The 18,205-nt window shown below is 32.5% G+C and overlaps 2 protein-coding genes across 3 annotated transcripts; one reads left to right on the top strand and one right to left on the bottom strand.

The window, feature by feature from the left end:
- Positions 1-833: 833 nt before the first annotated feature.
- On the top strand, positions 834-13,925 carry LOC130453363 (protein CREG1). 2 transcript variants are annotated; one of them, XM_056793063.1, is made up of 6 exons: positions 834-954; positions 4,511-4,637; positions 7,006-7,160; positions 10,500-10,619; positions 13,517-13,598; positions 13,660-13,925. In XM_056793063.1, exons 2-6 carry the CDS (start codon positions 4,511-4,513, stop codon positions 13,830-13,832), a joined length of 657 nt encoding a protein of 218 aa, XP_056649041.1. In that variant the 5' UTR covers positions 834-954; the 3' UTR covers positions 13,833-13,925. The 2 variants fall into 2 exon arrangements, with proteins under 2 accessions (XP_056649041.1, XP_056649042.1); XM_056793064.1 differs by lacking the exon at positions 834-954 and adding an exon at positions 1,403-1,784.
- Positions 13,926-15,407: 1,482 nt separating this feature from the next.
- Positions 15,408-17,755, bottom strand: LOC130452821 (gamma-secretase subunit Aph-1). Its single transcript, XM_056792284.1, has one exon. The coding sequence runs from the start codon at positions 17,678-17,680 to the stop codon at positions 16,949-16,951; it is 732 nt and encodes a 243-aa protein (XP_056648262.1). The 5' UTR covers positions 17,681-17,755; the 3' UTR covers positions 15,408-16,948.
- Between the last annotated feature and the right edge of the window lie 450 nt (positions 17,756-18,205).

Raw genomic sequence — 18,205 nt, forward strand, 5'->3', positions numbered from 1 at the left:
TTTCATTTGAGGGCTACCAAAAATGTTAGCTTTAATTTTTTCCATATAAGGAAAGACAACTTAGTTATGAATTCTGAACTACACTTCTCTTTCCAGGCTCTAAACTTTCTCTCAAGGGTCAGTTTCTTCTTCTTACCCAATGCTAATGTTTAGCTGTACCTGTCTCAAAGATAAGAAAAATTAGTTTAACCACTTTGTTGATCTAGAAGTTTTCAGGCACAAATTTTATTTTGTTCAAGACTAATTAAATTCTTTAACTTGTACTGTAGCAAATTTGTTTCAGTCTTGTTGCTGACAATTCCAATCTGGTTTAGAAAGATTTAAATTTCTGATAATTATTTAGAAATAGGTCTCCAGGCAAAAATCGTTCCAAAAAATTTATACGCATTTGGGGCTGTTTCTTACTTAACCTAACCTAACCAAGATGGTAATCATTTAGAATTAGTTAGGTTAGGTTAGGTTTCATTGATTTATCATATGTAAGTTGTACCATATAATGTCTAAAATAATGGAAATGATATGTCTCCCCCTCCTTGAATTTACTATTTATACCCTCAGAAACAACCCCAAATGCGTGAAAAATTTTTTGGAACGATTTTTGCCTGGAGCTCCAATTCTAAATAATTACCAAATTTCTTACATGATTATCTAACTCATTTTGTGAAAAGCATTTTAGCTCATTTTATTATACATTCAAAATCAGCATCATTTTATGATGACTAAAACTTGAATACTGCCATTTAGCCATATTTTGGATGTTTAAATCGTTTATGATCATATTACTTAAATATTTTTCGAAGTCCCCTCGTAAAACAATGTAAAAATAACGACAAAAACTAGTCAATGTTGATTATATTAACCTTTGCCTTTGTTTAAATCGTCAATAATGTGGTTAATTCTAGATGCCAATAAAGATCAATCGTTTTCGAAGTCAACAGTGGTATAAACTAAGAGGTATGACAAATTTTTTTTTAATAAAATAGAATAGATTCACATATAAATAGTAATAGTTGATAAGCACTAATTAGGTAGTTAATATCTGTTTGAATTAATTTCTTATATTTCCAACCACAATGTAACGTGAAAATAAAAAATATCGTTAAGATGAAACTAAGATTGTCTGGTTTCATATCTCCGTAAATCCATTATTTATAAATTTAAGAAAACGACAAAAACCTAGCTTTGTGTTATATTAAAAATACACAAATTAGGTGTTGAGAAAATCTTGGTGGAGTTCACTACCAAAATATGGATTTGGGGGAGTTTCAAAATGTAGAAAACGGATTAGACTTTAAAAAACAGAAAAGAGAAACACTGAAGCAAAGCTTAGTACATAATTACTGGAAAACTTCTTTTTCTTATTCATTTTAAGTTCTCATAATCTGTTAGTTTTGCAGGTTCCTCTGTCCTCTTAGTTCCTGGGAGGTGACCTGCCAGTTGTCCATCCATCTCTTTGGTGGTTCTCTTTTCCCTTATTGAAAAACAAAATAAGAAAATATATTAAACTAACATTTTATTTGTTTGTTCACAAAAACTATTTTCTTGGTTTCATCACCGTCATCGGAACTATAAAGAAGATTATGTTCGGAAGATTTTTCCACTGCTTGCTTGTAGTATTCTAGAACTTCAAAAATTTTCAACTACTAGCCGTAATGCTTGCCAAATAAGTTATCAACATTCTTAAATTTTTAAAAGTTTTGGTTTTACTCCAGTAGGAATTAGCTTCGGTGGAATATCAATACGTGATTGGACTTTTCTGCAAACCTCTTCAAATACTCTTGTATGTAAGTATGTGGATATTGGGGTATCATATACACTGCGACCCAAAGTATCTTTGGTATTCCTTTTTCTTGTTGCAATACTGGGGAACCCGGTGTTTACAGCTGATCTGTTGATTCCTTTCTTTTTGGAAAGTCCAGAATGTGGGATGGCTACAGCTACTGAAGATCTTCGTGTTTTATTTCTCAGGTGTAGAGCTCTGGAGCTCCGTACTTTTTCACACTTCGAGAGAATGTTGATTGATACATTCAGCAGATCTACTCTGAATATAGATTCCCAGGAGAGCCTCTGTCTGCCTGCCAATTCGTTTTGCTTCAATCTACCTTTTCATTTTCTTCACTCTGGTGTGTCCTGAGAACCATGGTACGATAAGACAGCTAACCTCGAATAGCAATGGAGTGTAATGAACTTTTTGCAGTGGTTAACTTAAAAATAAACCTGAGAAACTGTTTTAAAAATTTTTTGACCTGCTGATTTCCGATCACTGTTAGGAAACTGTACCATGTTGTTAGGTGCAATTTGATTCTAAAGCTTATTTTCAAATAGAATTATGAATTAGATTCATATCGTTTTGAAGCCAAATGAATAAACAGGTCGATAGAAAGCATTTTTTTCATTTAGGTATCGTTTTTCCTCTTCGCTCATCTCTATATATTCAACTAAGTATCCAGAGTAGCTTTCGTTCCATCGGCGGCGTCATTGTCGCGCTGCATTTTTAACATCTTTGAATTCAAAATGTTTCAAAACGTAAGAAATTCGCCTTGGATCTGAATAAATAGTAATCTAACAGTGCAAGGTCCGGAATAAATGCTGGATGTGATAGGAGCTCAATATCACCAATCTCATCGATCTTTTTCCGCGTAATTTTCGCAGTGTATGGTTCGGAACTGCCCTGTTTACACTAAAGTAACCATAATTTTGAAACACCTCAACGGGACGTGTCAAATTTACTAATAAAAAACTCACTTAGAGAAAATATTGTACGAAACTACTGATATTTATCAAAAGAGTTAATAGCTTTTACTAACTTTACTTTGATGATCATAATACTGAGCAGAGTTTAAATTTACTTTACATTTCAGCAACAATGCACATTTAATTGTTTTCACTTTAAACTATGATTTGTTTACAGTCCAGAAATTGTCATATGAGTGAAAACTGTCTTCACTAGTGCATTGGAACCAAGCAGACAGTGTACTAGCTCAGCTTCAAAATATTTGAAACACCGAACTCAACACCGCTCGTCGGTGTCTTGAACTCTCTAGAGTCGTTGATTTTTTCTTCATTCATTTACTTTATTAAGCAAACAGCATATTGTCATCATTATTAGTATTTTGATTCCAAAATTTGAATCAATCTTCTAAAGCGGGATATTTGATTGTACCCACGGGATTCTAAGGGAATCTGGGACATGAGACATTAAATCGGTACTGTGTGGTTACCCTAGTTCACATACCTCTACTAGGAGTTCCAAGTGCTGGTACTAGGTTGATTTTCTACTGTTCTCCGTGTAACCTCAACATCCCACTACTCTCATTAACTGAGTCTTATCCTTGCACTTCACACTATTTTTTATAAAAACCTACTCGTCAATAAACAAAACAAACAAACAAAATACCTAATTAAAAGAAGGTGAAGAATTTTTACTCTTTTAGGCCAAGAGCCGGGTTTTTTTTGTTGAAAACGTACATTAACGGGTATTTTTTTTAATATGTTCAGAGGTGTCCCCTGAAGGTAAATCCAAGTGGGCGTCATGGAGGGGACTTCACTTCAGCCGCCATCTTGAAAAACACATTTTATCAAATATCTCGCGAAACGCTCATCGTACGACAAAAATTGTAGAAATCATTATTGTAGATAATAATATTTGTCATCTTTTTTATTTGAAACTTTTTTTTTTATAATGCGTAAATTTTTAATTATAGAGCTCCAAACTTTTTTCAATATGGTTTTCGCTAAATATTTAGTTACACTACATCGTAAGAATTGTTATTGTTATTTTTAATAATATTATCATTAATTAACGTTATGATTGTATTATGCTATTTTATATTGTATATTATAATATATTGTAATATTAAAAATGATTGCTTTTTTAGAATATGAAGGTTGGTATTCAATTTGAATTTTTTATTTTTTTAAATTTAACATGAATCAGAGTTTTTCGAAAAATCACTGTTTCAATTGTTGCAAATTTTGAAAAATACTATGTATATTCGTCTGCACTTTGTTTTCTCTGTCTAAAATTGTTGTCGAAATCACTAAAAGAAAAAGAATTTTACTAATGTTACTTCAAAAAAAACGGATATTTGTTATAATATAAAAAGTGGCGCATCATTTTACGGGGCGAGTCTTATTTTTTTCGATGTCGACGGAAGACTCTTCTGCAATCTTTACAATTTTTGTCGTACGATGCGCGGTTCGTGAGATATTTAATAAAAAGTGTTTTTCATGATGACGGCTGAAGTGAAGCCCACCCCCCATGACGCACACTTGGATTTACATTCAGGGGACACCCCTGGACATATTAAAAAAAAATACCTGTTACCATACGTTTTTTTCAGAACCTCCTTTTTTGGTTTCCAAAAAAGACGACGTACAACCTAACCTAACCTGTATTTTGATAAAAAACATTATTTTTATAGTTATTTGTATGAAATTTGTGTAAAAAGTGATAATCAACACTAGCTAAATTAGAACACCACATGTTTCAAAATGACATTTGTTTCAGATGTTTTATCTGTCGTTTTTTATTTTTACTCACTTTGTTTGTGGTTATGATGCACTATCCGTACCGATAGTACCTCCTCAACCTTGGAAAGCCGCTCTTATGGCAAGATACGTCATACACATGACAGGTAAATTTAGTTATGAAATATTTTTTATTAGTGCAGTTTAATCTCGATACCTGCATACTTACAAATGAAGTAAACCATATTTCGCCGAATTATTCTTCTGGTAGAGGTACAAATAATCAATAATCCCAATCGCTCCTCAGCTGTAAGCAATTTAATAATTTGGAGTAAGCAATTTGGAGTAAACTTTCAAGAGCCTATTACAATCATTGGTTATTTTTTAACCGAGTTTTTTAAGCTATATCTCAAGCTAAGCAATGAACTTCATCAGGGCCAATCTTAGGATGTCTGATGTACCAATATTTTTGCTACACTACACAATGATGATATCCACTAATTATCATGAAAGAACAAGTTAAACAATAATAAAATTCGAAATCGAAAGTTTATTTTTCACCCCGCCAGATTATAATAATGAAAAAATATCAGGAAACTGAAAAACGTATAAACTTTTAATTAAATTAGTTTGAAACAAACTGAAAAACTTGCTTTAGCAAAACCGTTTGAACCGCAGAAGTGTACACCGAAATTGTGAAAATCGAAAAATTGGAGTATCGAGCCATCACGAAGTACCTGTATTTAAAAGGGTTAAGAGGTAAGCAGATTTACGACGATATGCTTAATACCCTTGGTGTTCAATGTCAAGGTAAATTTTCCATTGAAGATGATGACCGATCGGGAAGGCCAGTTTCTGTGTTAGTCCCCGAAAATAACAATGCAGTTCATGACATGATTTTATCAGACTGTCGAATTGGGCTAAAACGGATATTTGAAGCACTGAATATTTCATACGAACGCGTTCATCATATAGTTCACGTCAATTTGGACATGAGAAAAATTGCTGCAAAATGGATCCCCAAATTTTCTAATGTTGACCAAAACCGTGCAAGGGTAGAAGCATCGCGTTCGATATGTGCTCGATTTGAAAACGATGTAGAATTCTTAAACCGAATTGTTACTATGGATGAGACTTGGGTACATTTCTACGATCCAGGAACAAAGCAACAATCGATGTAAGGTCGACACTCTGGTTCTCCAAGACCTAAGAAGTTTCGTGTCCAAAAATCTGCTGGAAATATTCTTGCTTCAGTTTTTTGGGATTGCTATTCGACATTACTGACCACTCTAAGGGAAAAAATAAAGAGAAAAGACGCGGAAAGCTATCCAAAGGTGTTTTGCTCTGCAAGTCAACGCCCCTGCACACAAATCTCATGTTGCCATGCAGCAACATCCAATTAAGAGGAGAATATGTTGAGTGAGTAATAAAATATTTTGACATTGAAATTTTGTTTGGTTCTATAATAGGCTAAGAATGTAGAAAATGAAAATATATAGAATATTGAGAAAAATTAAATTCAACAATTTGTAATAAGGTAGTGCATATATTTCACAGAATAATTGCTGAACCTAATATTATTATTTCAGTTTCAGAAAAATTCGTTATTTCAAAGCAGAGCAAATATAAAAAAACTCACTTTTAGCGATTTGGAATGACTAGCTAGTACAAATTTAAATTTGAGCGAACTATATAAATTTTAAGAACTTTCTGAGAATTCTGTGATAACTACAGTACAACTTACATTAATTCAAATGTAATTGAAAATTTTCCATCGTCTAATATAAGCAGTGAGCAGTCTTGAGCTGCTGGAAGATATTTTTGACACTGGTTTATCACTGGTTTTCCCATACTCCAAGATGAAACTTATTAAATTAAAGCATAAATATCTAGTAAATGTTTTTGCTTATTTGACAAATATTTCAAAATTATTGTCAGATCTTTGGAATTTCAAAAATGTTTCAAGTTTTTCTAACAAGCCTCTAATACAGAGGTGTCAAACTCAATTTTACAGATCTATTAAATTTTGAATTCGTAGATGGGCCAGATTGAAAATAAAAAAAAATTAACTGAATTAATAAAACATTTTATTTATTAAATTATATAAGTTGTTAAAAATCATACCAAAGTTATAAAACATCCTTAGAGGAATAGAATGAAGTGTAAATGCTCTAAAAAACATGATTCTTCTTTCTGTGACACATCGCGATCGCGGGCCTTATTTATGTGTCCCAAGGGCCGTATCTTTGACATGACTGATTTAATTCATTCTGCGATATTTAATTTATGATTTGGAAATGTATCACTTAAAACATCAATTATTGATAATAAATTACAAATTCGAATGTTTCTATATTTTTAAAAAGTGATTTAACACCCATTTTGCTTTTCGTGTCTCTGGTGACACTTCTTAACATCGTTGAAAAAATTAGAATTTACTTTTTTATTTCGAAAAAAGCGATGTACCAACAAATGAGTAACTGATAATTATTTTTAGATTACCAGTAGTGTTTTATTGATTTTTCTCGATTTTAGATTGGGTTTCGATAGCAACTATATCTACTCAAGAAGCAATAAATGGTTTTCCTTTCGTAAGTTTGAAATCCTTCAGCGATGGTACATCAACTAATTCGACAGGTGTTCCATATCTTTATATGACCGATCTAGACGTTACAGGCAAAGATGTTCTGGTAAATATCTATTCGAATGATTTCATCTATCGAACAATCATTTGTCAACCTTAAAATCACCGCATTGATGATCATTCGATGTTTTTTTTTTACTAATTTGGAATTCCAATTGAATTTTCAGCTTCGAGGGTTATATGAAAAGTATTTATACTTTTTCTAGCGATTCTTTAGCCTTTTTAACTCTTATAATAAAATAATGGTTGCTGCTTTTTTCTCGATATAGGTCAGGGATAGACAAACTTTTGGAATCCGTGGTCTAATCCACATTTCAAAAATCGAATGCGGTCTACCAATGGAAGAGCTAAATCATTATAACTTACATTTTTATATTATCATTTTCGGTAATAAGAAAAAATGGTAAATTACCTAATTTTTCTTTAAAAAAATGGTTATTAATATTTACTGACGAGAATAATCAAAGTATTTAGTAGTTAGTCATTATCAGGATGGTCGTACGGACAACTAAAATGTATTTCTTCTTTTACCTTTACTAACTATCTCAAAAAATAGTCGCTATTACTTTTCCGGTAGATGAAATCGTCTTTGCATTATTCGGAGCTAATTTGTCCTTTGAAATCCACTGTCTTGAATGTTTTTCCGTTTTAGGAGTGTAGTGATAGCTCCAAGTTATGAATCAACGTCAAAAATTCGACCAATTTTGCTTAAATCGCGTCAGTAAGGCCAGGGAAATGTTCATTCAAATGGGCTTTTGGCCCAAAGCTAGCAAACGCCTCAGTCATGAGGGTTGTGGCCTCTTTGGAACGTCTCTATTCCATATTTTATTGTCTACTTCCATATTTTCCAATTTCAACCTGGCGTTATGATAGGTGACTTGTTTGATTGAATCTGACCATCTCATGGGCGATCGGCATTATCTTTTTTCATCTAGTTCTCTAATCACTATAATCCTGTCTATATTGTTTTCTAAGTGTCTAATGAACTTTCTTCATGCATAGTGATAATAGTCTTGTGGTTAACTCAACTCTTCCAGTCCAGGTAGTTCTAAATAATCTTCTGTAGCACTACATTTCAAATGATTCGAAGTTTCCACAATTCTGAGTCATATGGGAAGATTGGGAAGATCAATCTTGTTAACTCGTTTAGACTTATCTACTATCATTAGTTTTGTTTTGTTTCTGTTTATTTATAAATCAAACTTTCCATTCTCCTGCTCTATTCTATTAAGAAGAACCGCCATTTCTTCTTGCATTGCAGCAAATATGGTGATGGCATCATCATAGCGTAAGGCCAGGGAAATGTTTATTCAAATGAGCTTTTGTCCCAAAGCTAGCAAACGCGGAACCCATCATGCAAATAGCTTCTCTCTCTACTCGTTTCCTCAGTCTCGAGGGTTGTGGCCTCTTTGGAATGTCTCTATTCCATCTTTTAGTGTCTCCTTCCATATTTTTCAATCTTCAACCTGTCCTTATGATATTGTTGTTTGATTTAATCAGATCATCTCATAGGCGATCGGCATTATTTCCTTTTTCCATATACTCCTCTAATTACTATAATCCTGTCCATATTGTTTTCTGTCTAAGTGTCTAATGCACTTTCTTCGTGCATAATGATGATAATCTGGTGGTTAACTTTTGAGCAATATGGGAAAATTAATCCTATTTACTTGTTTAGGCTTATCCACTATCATTAATTTTGTTTTGTTTCTGTTTGTTATTACATTTTGAAATTTCCATTCTCCTGCTCTATTCTGTTAAGAAGAACCGCCATTTCTTCCTCCATTGTAGCAAATATGGTGATGACATCGTCATAGCGTAAGATGATGATTCGATCTTTCCCTATGGATAACTTGCGCACATATAATTCTTTATTCAGTGCATGGCAAATGGGTTCCTTTGATATGTCTATAGCCTCTTCTATCTTTCTAACCTCAATTCGATGGTCGTTGAATAACGTGTGGTGAACATCGCTAGTTGTAGAGTCTTCGTACGCAGTATCTAGCTCCTCTTCCAATTGCGTAGCCGTATTGCCTTTCAAAAATAAATATAACAGCTCGATACTTAAATTTTGTCGTTTAGTAAGAATCTGTTAACATAATTATTTTGATAAATGCTGATATCTTCGGGTTGAGATCGGAAAATTTTCAAATAACCGTCGTATTATATTATCGAATCGTCAATATTGTTCAATTGATAAAAGAAATAATGGTCATTTCTTGTCAATATTTTAATAGTTATTCATAGATTATGTGATATTTGAAGATAGATTCATTTGAATGTTATATCACGTATTTTAAAATTTATGGAAAATTAAGAGTTTTATATACGAGAATGATCCCAGAAGTATCTGACCCAACAAAGAAAACACAAAAATTTTGGAAAAAAATATATTTTTTTAAACGTAATCTCTTTTTAGCTCCATACACTTTTCCAAACGATTTTATAATAAAAATCGTCAAGTTCCTCAAAATAACCATTAACTATCAACATCTCCTCTTCTAAAAACAGGAAATAATCCTAGGGGGCTAAATCTGGCAACTAGGGTGCATGAGGTAACAATTTAAACTTTAATTGAGCTGGTGGATTGTCTTGATGAAACAACAAATTCTTCTAAGCCAAATGCAGCCGTTTTTGCATGATCTCTTCGCTCAAACTTTGCAATAAGCTCGTATAATACTCGCTGTAGATAAGTTTTCCCAAAAAATCGACGCGATGATCTTGCCTGCAGATAGAACGTTCTTTGCCTTCTTTAGAGCCGATTCTCCCTTTTTGGTCCATTGTTTTGATTGTTCTTTTGTTTCGGGTATGGAGTGATAGACTCAAGTTTCATCCATGATTATGAAATGATGCAAAAACAACGATCATCCAGTACCGCTTTGTAGATTTTCTTCAACATTTCTGGAATCGTCACCTCATTTGGTCCACCACTGCTATGCCAGTCTTAGCAGGTCTTACGGCCTCGTTTTAAATCTGCTACCCAATATTGTACTGTTAATAATGAAGAAGTAGTCTCAATCATAGTAGAATTCTAGTTCAGCTTTTATATTGGTTGAGCTAAGGTGTTTCAAATAAAAGTATTGTAACGATAAAATTTTTTTTCAATGCTTACAAATTCAATTAAAACTTTCACTATTAATGCCTGTCAAACAAATACTAAACAACGTAGCGTCTTCAAACTTGAAACATATGCTGTATAAATTGTGTACTTTTCAAAGCAGTAGTATTTTTCAAGCAGCTACCGCCATCTATAGCTCAGGCAAGGTATTTCTGGGACCATCCTCGTAGTCTATTGCTGCCAGAATTTTCAAACTTTTACTGAATTCCATACCTTGGATCTAATATTTTAGGAGTATATTATATTGAATTATATTGAATTTTTCAGAAAAACAGGAGAGTTTCGATAATGGCGACATTAGCTGAAACTAATTACTGCGAGAATAAAGAATTTGACCCGCAAGATCCCAGATGTGCTAAAATACTTATAAGTGGAAAATTGTTTAAAGTAAGAATTTTAATTATCCTCATAATATCTACCCTACCCACGAAGGGCTGTTTTCCACTAAACTCACAAAACATAAAATTGTGTATGTAACTTTTTATTAAATGCGAGATGTGTGCACTATTTTTTCTACGAACAATCATAATAATGAAAAACAAACACTTGAAGGTTTTTTTTTGGATAACTCATCTAAATAAACAATTACCGCGTGTTATGAAAAACTGCTTACCTTATTTTTGTTCTTCCAGTCCATATATCGAGAGCAACATTTCTCGTATACTTTTGATGATTTTACTTGCAACAATTTATTTACGGCTCCTAAGGCTTGGTCTATAATATTTGGGAAGGTTATTATTCAATATCACTTTCACCATCAGACATATCCAGAAGTTTTCCTTTTAAAAAGCACAGTCTCTGAAGACGATAACTTGGTTATCGAAACGCGTGGCAATCAGTGTAATTGTGAGTGTTGATGTAAACTGTTCACCTTCAGACTCTATAGACGATAACTTGGTTATCGAAACGCGCGGCAATCAGTGTAATTGTGAGTGTTGATGTAAACTGTTCACCTTCAGTCTCTGAAGACGATAACTTGGTTATCGAAACGCGTGGCAATCAGTGTAATTGTGAGTGTTGATGTAAACTGTTCACCTTCAGTCTCTGAAGACGATAACTTGGTTATCGAAACGCGTGGCAATCAATGTAATTATGAGTGTTGATGTAAACTGTTCACCTTCAGTCTCTGAAGACGATAACTTGGTTATCGAAACGCGTGGCAATCAATGTAATTGTGAGTGTTGATGTAAACTGTTCACCTTCAGACTCTATAGACGATAACTTGGTTATCGAAACGCGTGGCAATCAGTGTAATTGTGAGTGTTGATGTAAACTGTTCACCTTCAGACTCTATAGACGATAACTTGGTTATCGAAACGCGTGGCAATCAGTGTAATTGTGAGTGTTGATGTAAACTGTTCACCTTCAGACTCTATAGACGATAACTTGGTTATCGAAACGCGTGGCAATCAGTGTAATTGTGAGTGTTGATGTAAACTGTTCACCTTCAGACTCTATAGACGATAACTTGGTTATCGAAACGCGTGGCAATCAGTGTAATTGTGAGTGTTGATGTAAACTGTTCACCTTCAGACTCTATAGACGATAACTTGGTTATCGAAACGCGTGGCAATCAGTGTAATTGTGAGTGTTGATGTAAACTGTTCACCTTCAGACTCTATAGACGATAACTTGGTTATCGATACGCGTGGCAATCAGTGTAATTGTGAGTGTTGATGTAAACTGTTCACCTTCAGTCTTTGAAGACGATAAATTGGTTATCGAAACGCGTGGCAATCAGTGTAATTGTGAGTGTTGATGTAAACTGTTCACCTTCAGACTCTATAGACGATAACTTGGTTATCGAAACGCGTGGCAATCAGTGTAATTGTGAGTGTTGATGTAAACTGTTCACCTTCAGTCTTTGAAGACGATAACTTGGTTATCGAAACGCGTGGCAATCAGTGTAATTGTGAGTGTTGATGTAAACTATTCACCTTCAGTCTCTGAAGACGATAACTTGGTTATCGAAACGCGTGGCAATCAATCTAATTATGAGTGTTGATGTAAACTGTTCACCTTCAGTCTCTGAAGACGATAACTTGGTTATCGAAACGCATGGCAATCAGTGTAATTGTGAGTGTTGATGTAAACTGTTCACCTTCAGACTCTATAGACGATAACTTGGTTATCGAAACGCGTGGCAATCAGTGTAATTGTGAGTGTTGATGTAAACTATTTACCTTCAGTATCTAAAGACGATAACTTGGTTATCGAAACGCGCGGCAAAATGTGTAATTGTGAGTGTTGATGTAGTGGTAGTGTAACTACCAACGGTTACAAAAATTCTAACTTAAGTTATTCCAAGTCATGTGATTTTAATGTCTCGGTCATTTCCTGCGTGGGACAAATAAATATCATTTTACCAAGGTTTTCATTGTTGTTCGGACATCGAGGAGTGAAATTAATATTTTAAGAATGATATAAGTCCTGAAATCGCAGTATGACGAAAAAATAAGTATAACAAACAATATAGTTTCGTATAGTATTAGTGATTTATCGAAAAACTTGGTGTGTAGGCATAATGAATTTGGTGAACTATTTAATTTTAGGTCCCAACTATCGCATTGGTGGCCAGATGAAGGCTTATAAATTATTACAAGATTTTGAATGAATATTATGAAGCTGGAACTATTTTAAGTAAACTGAATGAAACATATCTTCAAAGAAAAAAATTTGCTTATATTACATGACTCCTCAATCTGAACAAAATTGCCTTAAAACCACCATGCACAGTTATTACATTTTCTTAAAAGCAATGCAATTTTAAAATACTTCTTACAGTACCAAAGCACTAAATTTTATAAAAAAACATTATTTTTATAAATTTGTCTATCCGTAAGCATTTTTGAAAAAGGAATCATTGCATCATTTATTTTCCTTTTAGTAAGATTTTGAGAATCCTAAAAAAATGAACTTGGTCCCTGTTGGCCCTTTTAGAGCAACCCACGACTGCACGAAAAGCCGGCATTTTACATAAATCCACTTTTGAACATCTCTCTTTTCAGGTTATTAAAAATGTGTTTGCCCCACGCGGAAAATAGCGGGGTGGTCGGAACGTCATCTCAAAATGATCTATTGTCATTTAATTAACAGCACAAGCACAGAACTAGAAAATATTTTGACAAAATACGCTAATAATGCGGTGTTGCACACATGAAAATAAAAAAAATTCATATCGCTGCCAATCAAATCACTTCCTTCGCTGATCGCTTGCTTGTGCTTGCTATGTTCCGTAAAATTGTTTCGATATTGTATATTTTCATCGTTTCAACCATTTTCAGATCGAAGCAACTTCACCAGAATACGTTTTCGGGAGAAACTCTTTATTTGAAAAACATCCTAGCATGAAAAACTGGCCGAAAGGTGACACATTATTTATTCGAAAAATTTAGCCAAGACGTATTAAAAATACACTTAATTTCAGATCATCTGTTTTATGTTGCGAAAGTTGTTCCTGAACAAATTGAAGTTCTAGATTATTTCGGAGGATTGAAGTTCGTTACAATCGAAGATTATTTTAATGCCAATATAACCGAATTAATAAATTTAGATAGACACTTTTCCAGAGTAGCTATTATTGATATTGATGCTAATTGATTCATAAAAATTATTTGTAAATAAATTAAATACGTTAGTATCTACATTAGAAATGTAATTTTACAAAAAGCTGCAAATATATTTTTTTGTGAACATGTTTTTATACCCTATAACATAATAACAAGGCAAATTTAGGCTAATGTACCGGATTTCCCAATATAGTATATAGTACAGCTTCGGGAAAAAAATTTATAACAAAAGTGACCTTGAGAAAAACCTGGAAATTATTTACAGAGTTGTAATTAAATATCAAAAATTAAAAAATGAATAACTTACAAATTTTGCCTAATTAAGATGCATTTAAACTATGATTATCGTATTCTTCAAGAAATCAGCGTATATTTTATTTTACAAGTTTCAGTCTATCTCATCAAATAAGAGGTGGGGGGAAGCGGGAACTTTATTATGAAAAAAACGCCTCTAAGTCCAATTCTACTCAACCTATCTATGCAAACTTAGTTTTTTCGAATTGAGCTCCTTTCTACCAATGTAAGAGTTATAAATTCGAAAGCAACCTAAAAAATGTGTAAATTTTAAGCATTTTCCTTTAAACATAAATTACTCCGGATTGACTGAAAGGATTTTAACATTTTTTGACTACTCAAAATTGTCTTTCCTTGTTATATTAATAATAGTTCCAATTATTATGTCAATATTACTTATGCTGTCACCGGGAAACTGCGGTATGGAATTTACACATTTCTTAGAATATCTCGTAATATGAAAAAGATATCGACATGTGGTTTTCGCTATTCTGTGGCTAATTTGGTCTACTTTTATATTCCTTAATTAAAACTGCATGTTTCTATTCAACATTTTTCGAGGACAGCTAGATTTACAAAAATAAATAAATAGCGCCCTCTAGCGTATACGTTACTCTTAGGTTGTTTTGAAATTATAACTCTTACATTGGTAGAAAGGAACTCTCTTCAAAAAGACATGCATGCGTTTTTTCATAATAAAGTTCCCGCTTCCCCCCACCTCTTATTTGAAGAGATAGACTGAAACTTGTAAAATCTAATATACGCTGAATTTCTTGAAGAATACGATAATCATAGTTTAAATGCATCTTAATTAGGCAAAATTTGTGAATAATTCATTTTATAATTTTTGGTATTTAATTACGCCCTCTGGCGGTGGACCTACAACTATGTAAATAATTTCCAGGTTTTTCTCGAGGTCACTTTTGTAACAAATTTTTTTCCCGAAGCTGTACTATAAACGGTTCCCGAGATATGGCCGAGAGCCATTCTTATTGCGACACCCGGTACTTTATAAATATCGATATCCTTGAAATTTGATTTTACACACAATCTGCCGCGCACTATAAACAAGGAAAATAATTAATATAAAAAATAATTGTAGACTATACATCAAAACTTACAAACAAGCTGTTGATAAGAACGAGGAAGGCGATTGAAGTCGAATAGATATTTAACAAAACTTGAAAAATTTGTCTAATTTGACATTCAAAATTATAATAATAAATTTTCATATAATTATCACATTTAAAGTGAAGATTTTACATTTTTGGTTTAAACTTGCCGCTATAACGCTCTTTACCAACATGGCGGTGTACTGTCGTCAATATATAGTAAGCTTGTAAACATTTACGACATTATTTAGTGTTTTGTGTTATGAAATATCTTTTTTAACTTATAAGTGAAACGTAGTGTCTCGGTGTATTAAAACTTCTTTGAAAACACCTGAAAAACTATTTATTCTCATACCTACAGCAAAGAGGAAACGAAAAATGAGGTTACAACTTGCTCGAATAGATCCAGGGACCACAAATTTAATTGAGGAATGTTTGTTTACCACGATGCTAGAAATTTTGAACTTTAACAAGACTATGCTACTCATAAACTTCATTAAAATAATGTAAACACAGCAAATTTCCATTTCCTTACATACAGAATCTATGGTATACCAGGATCACTCGACAAATTTTATATAAAAAGTTAATTAACGCAGGTGATATTACAAAATATGAGTCCAATTATTTTATCGAATCATGTTAGTTATGTGAGTATGTAGTAAAAACAAAACTATAGATTTGATTTTTATATTTTAAACAACATATGGATAATAATATAATAATAATAATAGAATAAATTTATGATTCATCGATTTAACCCTATTTTGCTTTCATTATTTCGGTGGGCGCCCTAGACGGGTGGAGTAAAAAACGTGCGTTGGGTATCTAGATATCTTGTCTATGCACGTCCCAAAACACGTTTCCGTCACTATTATAGCATTTGTGCAGTAGTGTCGAAAACTATGTGCAACGTATCAATCTCAATATCGTTAAATTTAAAAAAACTCGAACTGAGTGCTATAAATTGTTGCAAGAAGCCTATGGGGACAATCCGCATTTTTTTGAGTGGTGTAAGCAGTTTAATGAGAACCGAGAGAGCACTGAAGATTATTAGCACCCAAGTCGCCCTGTGACTGTTAACTCTGGAAACAGTGACCAAAAGGGACAAAAAAAAGGTGTGTGGTAAAGGGGAGGAAGTATAATGAAGGGTAGAATTCAAATGCACAATAATTTTTATAATAAAACCCTTTTTCGTAACCAGTCTCGTTATTTAATAGCCAGACCTCGTATACCTTGTTTAAAAGCAGTAACCGCCATTTTAATCAAAATTTAATGAAATATTTTATAATAATGTGAACTAATTCAATGATAAGCATAAGAAATACAACACAGACAAAAAGATCCAGAAATGATAAATATTTTTATGGTGTTTACTAAAATCTGCATTATCTCACAAGTAACATTTGTAGAGATACTGCCTCCTTTCTTAGGAAGTATATTAAAATAAGATTAAGCAAACATTATTTTGGCTAAGAGAAATATATATTTTCGTTTTTTACATTATTACAAGATTTTAAATAACAATAAATATTATATAAATGGAAAAGTACCAAAATATAGTTTAAAAAAACATTTTAGTAGCAATAAGCACTTCCAAATCTAAAAAGTCTTGTTTAATGTATGCATTATAAATCTGTTATTACAATATTCTAGAAATTTGATACAGTACAATAAATATCTGACTATTGATGTTAAAATTTGTCCATTGGACAGTAATTCTATATAGTAAATTAATAATTTAAATTGTTGCTTTGAATTTCAACCCATTTGTTAATGAACGGATTGTTCCCCCCGCAATTTTTAGAGCAAAACAACCAGTGAAAATCATTAATATGTACAAAGTAGTAATACATTCCCAATAATTGTATTGACTATTCAATAATGTTAAATATGAAGCTAATAAATGTGACAGAATAACATAACCCAAATTTATATAGTTTCTATTATCGCACGCATTAAAAAATATGACACTCCAAAAAGTATTTAATAGAATAAAACATAAACCAATTGCTGAACTCGTTAAGAAAAAGGTTTCCTTTCCTGCCTTCAATCCCATAGTTCCTGGTCCGACTGCATCAGCTAATATATTTATTAGAGAAAAAGCTCCACTCATAATTCCAAATCCTAAGCCACTCACGTAAGCCAATATGTGTTTATTTTCAGTTAAAGTGGTACTGTTTTCTGTAATTTTCTTTAAACCATACTCTGCTCTTCGAAGTATTTTATAAATAGCGAATCTGAAGATTTCTTGAAATAATACTGTATAGAATATCGCAAACTGGAGATACGTTTTAATAGGAATTAATGCAACCCAAACAATCGATGATAAAAGTAGCGAGACTAACCAGAAAAATGCTGCAGCAACCAGGATAATAATTCGTATAGGATCATGTGCAATTGTAAACACAAACATTGTAAATGGTGGCCCGAAGGCTAGGCATGTGCAACCAAAAAACTCTGCTAATGTCATTTTATTGTCAACATTTGTTGTAGCTACTTAAATAAACTAAAATGTATTTATTTACAATACATTGAACTGACACTGCAATTGTCAGAATGAGTGATTGATGTGTCGATGACTCATTAACGTGAAGATAGCGTTTGTATATGAATCTTAATCCATATGTCCGTAATTTTTGATAAAATATTTACGGTAAAGGAACATTTTAAAATTTATTAAGACCATAACAAAAGTGCCAATACGATGGTTTAGATTTACATATAGATAATACTTGTTTTACAATTCAAAATCTTCTGTGATTGAAAAAGTTAGTACAGATAAATTTTATTTAAGAACATTTATTCGATATAAAATATAAATTATAACCTAATGTAGTTCATTACTTTTAGAATTTACTCTAAATAAATCTTGTCTATAATTAAAATAAGACTAAACGTTTAATTATTAACTCTAAAATAAATTTTATAGGTGGTAATATTCGATATGGAGACTACCTTTAGTGTACACTTAAATCAAGTAGTCCCTTTGTAGTAT

This window comes from Diorhabda sublineata, chromosome 2 (assembly GCF_026230105.1).
Source record: "Diorhabda sublineata isolate icDioSubl1.1 chromosome 2, icDioSubl1.1, whole genome shotgun sequence".
Taxonomy (NCBI): Eukaryota; Metazoa; Arthropoda; class Insecta; order Coleoptera; family Chrysomelidae; genus Diorhabda; species Diorhabda sublineata.